General features: G+C 36.7%; 1 protein-coding gene across 1 annotated transcript; it reads right to left on the bottom strand.

The window, feature by feature from the left end:
- Positions 1-2,047: 2,047 nt before the first annotated feature.
- On the bottom strand, positions 2,048-4,786 carry LOC116773704 (glucose dehydrogenase [FAD, quinone]-like). Its single transcript, XM_032666207.2, has 4 exons — positions 4,266-4,786; positions 3,674-3,831; positions 3,479-3,593; positions 2,048-3,402 (listed from the first exon to the last, which is right to left on the bottom strand). Exons 1-4 carry the CDS (start codon positions 4,623-4,625, stop codon positions 2,065-2,067), a joined length of 1,971 nt encoding a protein of 656 aa, XP_032522098.2. The 5' UTR covers positions 4,626-4,786; the 3' UTR covers positions 2,048-2,064.
- Between the last annotated feature and the right edge of the window lie 202 nt (positions 4,787-4,988).

The raw sequence follows: 4,988 nt of genomic DNA, 5'->3' as shown, positions 1-4,988 counted from the left end.
GCTCATACGTAGTTTGAAACGAGACGTTACTGTTGAAGGCTCAAGTGGTAATCGAGAAGTCCTTCGTCAGATGAGTCGTCAGAGGGCATCTGAACTCCTTCGTGCCAACCAAGCTCGTCAAGATGCCTATGTTAACTAGAGACGTAAACCGGCTCACTCTTTTGAACTACATTCCTTAGTTTTTGTTAGCAAGGTGGCTCAGTCAACAAGGAAGCTGGACTCATGTATGCGGGGACCACACCGGGTTATGAAGACACTATCACACTGCCGATATGAGCTGCAGATGTTAGCTGGCTCATACGGCAAATCGACTCGAGCAGCTGCGGAATATATGGTCCCGTGGAAGGGAGAATGGACTCCCGATGTGTGTTCTGCTTTCTTTGATGGTGAGGTATTTGCCTTATTCTGCCTGAAATTTTGACTAAAACTCCTTTTAAGATTTTATTGAAACTTAATCCCATTGTGTTTTTTATTTTAATTTTGTTTTGACACAAATCTCTAAATGTATTGGGGTTAAAGCGAGGAGACATGAGTTACTTGTTACGATGTGAGCGTTTGTCTTGGAGTGTATCGGACACGCTGTATTAGAGGTTAGATCTCTGGGTCTGGGATAGCTGTCTTGGAGTGCATCGGACAGGCTATGCCAGAAGGGGCGCTGTGCCTGGGACAACCGTTTGCCTTGGAGTGCATCGGGCCCGGTTGTCCTAGAAGTGGTGTTGTGTCTGGGATAACCGATTGCCTTGGAGTGCATCGGGCCGGTTATCCCGGAGGGGACGCTTAGGTTGGGATAACCGTTTGCCTTGGAGTGCATCGGGCCGGTTATCTCGGGAGGAGGCTGATTCTGGGATAATTGTTTATCTTGGAGTGCATCGGATACGTTATCCCGAGAATCTAGTCTCTTGGTTAGGAATTAATTTAGTATGTTCGGAAGCTTGACTTTGATAGTGAGTTGTCTATCGAGCTGTGGTTGTAAAAGATCATGAGTTTATTTATGGGATGTTGCCTGTATCAGATGGTATGTTTTGGAACATGTTTTTATAGTAACCTTCACAAACACACCAAGTCATGCCTCAAGTAATTCCTTGTGGGTCTCTGACGAGGTGTGAGGGGGCGATCTTCCGACAAGTCCCGCCCCAAGTGGTTGGTTATTGAGATGTTTTACAACCACTTTGTGTGGGCTATGTTTGTTTAGCTCACTTTACATTGACGTTAACCATGTTACTGTTGAGTTAAATCAAAAATCGAAAAGATTTCTGCCGTTATATTTCTCAATTTCAGACGTAGACAATGAGGGAGAAGAGTTGTGTCATGACGCCAACTTGCCTCCGGAGGTTGACCTGCCTGTGGAGGGGACTGAGCCGCAAGCAACGAAGCCCGTCTGGAATGTCAAGACATTCAAAACTGAATACGTCTAGTGCGAATGAAAAGAATTTCCTGCCCTTGGTGCTAATACTACGTTTTGGACGTCAAGAAAGTTAAACACAAAGGAGCCCGGGGACGTGCTCATGTCAGGAAAGGCCGTGTAGGAATATGAGAGGGTAGGAGAGAATCAATGTAGGAATATGAGAGGGTAGGAGAGACTCAAACGACATATAAGCAGTTGTCAGAGGACATCAGGTCACTTTTTCGTTCGTAACGCGCGTTGGTGTGATAGTTTAGTCGTTAGTAGATTTTAGAAGTGTGTTTAAATCTTTCGATTGTGTTATATTCGGATTTCATTTAACGATTAGTTTAAATCAAGATAGTTGAAAGTTATTCATTTAGAATTGTTTTTATTTTTGTGTAAATTTAATAAATTAGCGGTGGAATTGTATCGAATGTTATTTTTTAAAAGTCAATTCTTACCTTGTTTCTAAGAATATATATATTAAGGTATTAAGTTTAAGGTTATTAAAATAAAGTTTAGCTATTTAATGGGTAGATTATGCAGCACTTATTTGCATGTACTATGTTCATGCAAATAAGTGCTGCCATAAGAGTCTGTATATAAAAACAGAAATTATATTTACTTTAAAGGTACAAAAAGAATGAAATATGAACTGGCCTTTAATTTTCAAGACAAATTCAGTTAGAATTGCATCGTTTTAAATAATCCTCTTTAATCATATCTGCTCCCTTTTCTGCTATAGTTATAGTTGGTATATTCGTATTTCCCCTAACTATAAATGGCATTATAGACGCGTCTATTACTCTCAAACCCTTGACACCGTAAACCCGTAATCTAGGATCGACAACAGCATCTTTATCGGACGGTGGTCCCATTTTACAAGTGCCAACAGGATGAAACAGAGTTACAGTATATTCAACAAGTAAGCATTTAAAGTAGTCATAAGATCCCCAGATATAATCTTCGCAATTTTTTACAGGAATTTTAACAAAGTGTGCACCATTTTCTTTAAATGATTTGGTTTCTTCTAAACCAATAAGATAACGGAATCCTTCAAAGAGTACGTCAAGATCTTCCTTGACTGTGAAAAACCTGGGATAAATTAAGGGCGGCCCATTGACGGGATCTGTGTCGTTTAGTAAAACTATGCCTCTGCTTCTTGGTACCAATAATATTGCCTTTGGTGAAAGTCCATTATAATAAGAAATCGGAAGTACGTTGCTTTCCAAATAAGTGGGAGGATCAGAGTATAGCTCCTCGACATTCACACCATCAAAATGGAATTGAATATCCGGTGCATTGTCACGTGCATATTTAGTTTGTAGAAAACCAATACTATTAAGAGTACTTGTGGTAGATAACGGTCCACTTTTTTTGGGTTCCTGTTCGTAGTAATTTTGTATTTCTTGAAATAAAACCGTGTCGCTTACGTTAGTCCATGTTTTATTTGCCAGAGCGAGAACGAAACCATTCGCTGTAGTATGGTCTTGTAAATTATGTCCCACTTGCAAATCTGCAACGACTGGTATGCGGAAATTTTCTATGTGTTCTCTAGGCCCGACTCCAGATAACATTAGTAGTTTAGGTGAATTCAGGGATCCAGTACTTAATATTACCTCATTTTTGGCAAAAACATTGTAAGCAGTCCCATTTTTAACATAAGTAACACCTAGTGCCCTTTTTGTTTTAGGATTTATAATTAATTTTGTAACAAATGCATTTAAAATTATATCAATATTTGATCTTATATCTCGTATAGGTTTAATATATGCTACATTAGTGGACATTCTTCGTCCATCTTTTGATGTAGAGGAAGCTATGTTGGTCCCGACGCTATTTCCTCCGGTTAAATCTATGAGTGGAAGGCCGGACTCATTTAAAGCTTTAACTAGCATAATTGTATTTGCATCAACATAAGTGTATCTTTCTACGTTCAGCGGTCCCCCTACTCCGTTCTGTGTGTCACGAGATTCAATATCAGCATTGTTTTCCATTTTCTTAAAATATGGCAGCAACTGGAATTTCATGAATCATTATAAATTTTAATTTTAAAAATTCTAAAATTTTAAAAATATTATATCTATAAATTACTTCATTGTAGCTCCAGCCTTCATTTCCTAATTCCGCCCAGTGATCGTAATCATGTCTATTTCCTCTCATGTAAATTATGTAGTTAATAGCACTCGAACCCCCTAAAGTCTTACCCCTGTTGTTAAATTTCATTAATTTTAACTACTTAATTATCTGATAATAGTTGCTAATCTTGGATAAAATAATGATCATTACCTGGGCCATTGGCATAAGTGATTCGTCATGGACCTGCAAGTCAGTTCTTCCAGCTGAGTATTATAATTCCAATCGATATTTGATCCGCTAAGAACTCTTATGGCAGCTGGCATCATTGTTATATCTGGTTCTTCAGATCCAGCTTCTAAAAGAAGTATCTATGAAAGATATATTTATTTTATTACTAGTCATGCCAGCGACTACGTCTGCCTTAGTTTCAGAAATAGAAATGTATAGCTGACGGGGGAACTCTATTCCTCCTTGAAGGCAGTTGATAAGAAGATTTTCTATTTGATCTTATTTTTTTTTTCAATGGGTTGAAAAGTATCCTATGTCCTTTCCCTTTTCTAAGTGTGTAATAGTGTAACAACCACGAGTTTATTTTAAATATGAATATTTAATTATTATTAGTTAGTTGGACACTGAAAACTAAAATGAGTTAATATTTCAAAAAGTAAAGTTTTATATTGCAGTTCATTTATCACTAGTATTGTTATATTTTAATGGAATGAAAAAATTATGTCTGATTTTGAAAATACTAAGCACAAGTAAGACATTGAGAATTTATGAAGGAAAATATTACAAACTTTACCCGCCATGACGTTACTTCTGAAAGTCTATTGGCTAAAACACAACCAGCCGAACCAGCACCGACAATAATAAAGTCATATTTGTTAGATTTCTTTGCACTCGTTTTTATAAGTTTCTCTTTTTGTGTTAGTTTAGAGTTTAAGTTTATATTTTTATCCGGAGGTTCTTCAATTAATTCTGGTTCTTCGGGTTTGTCGGTTTGGTTTTGAGAGTCGATGTAAGGAAATATTTCACCAGAAGTTTGAAGGAGTTCAATTCCATTTTCAAGTATAGCATTCTTAGTTTGGTTTATTTCCAAACCTCCTTCACAATTTTCAGTAAAGAAAAATGTTGTAGAATCTTCAGTATCATTAGATATCATCTCGGAATGGAATTGTTTTTCACTAACTTGTGGATAGTTTATAGTATAATTCACATACCCAAAAAGCCGAAGAAGCAATGCCAAATATGTAAATCCAGTCGCTGAACATTGTGTTAAGTTTGACTGCTTTTCTGAACAATAAAGTGAAATGTCTGGCGGTACCCAAGCTAAAGACATCGTATATTTACCCTGTTTATTTTTCTTAAATGAATTTAAAATTAATTTAAGAATTTTTTTTTCAATAACGTCTGCTGATAATTACAAACATTTAAATATTGAAACTATTAAAACGAATACAGCATTTATATATCGATAAAAGTGTATAATGCATTTTATATAGTTGAATTTAAATATTTTTATTGC

This window comes from Danaus plexippus, assembly GCF_018135715.1.
Source record: "Danaus plexippus chromosome 22 unlocalized genomic scaffold, MEX_DaPlex mxdp_27, whole genome shotgun sequence".
NCBI classification, from domain to species: domain Eukaryota; kingdom Metazoa; phylum Arthropoda; class Insecta; order Lepidoptera; family Nymphalidae; genus Danaus; species Danaus plexippus.
The sequence above is the reverse complement of the archived record's forward strand: the minus strand, read 5'-3'. Positions and strand labels throughout refer to the sequence as shown.

Coding starts and splice junctions, on each gene's coding strand:
- LOC116773704 (XM_032666207.2), bottom strand. CDS start 4,625: ATGATATCTAATGATACTGAAGATTCTACAACATTTTTCTTTACTGAA. Junction 3,832..4,265: donor CAGAAGTAACGTCATGGCGG/GTAAAGTTTGTA, acceptor TATCTTTCATAG/ATACTTCTTTTAGAAGCTGG. Junction 3,403..3,478: donor AAGGCTGGAGCTACAATGAA/GTAATTTATAGA, acceptor ATGAAATTCCAG/TTGCTGCCATATTTTAAGAA.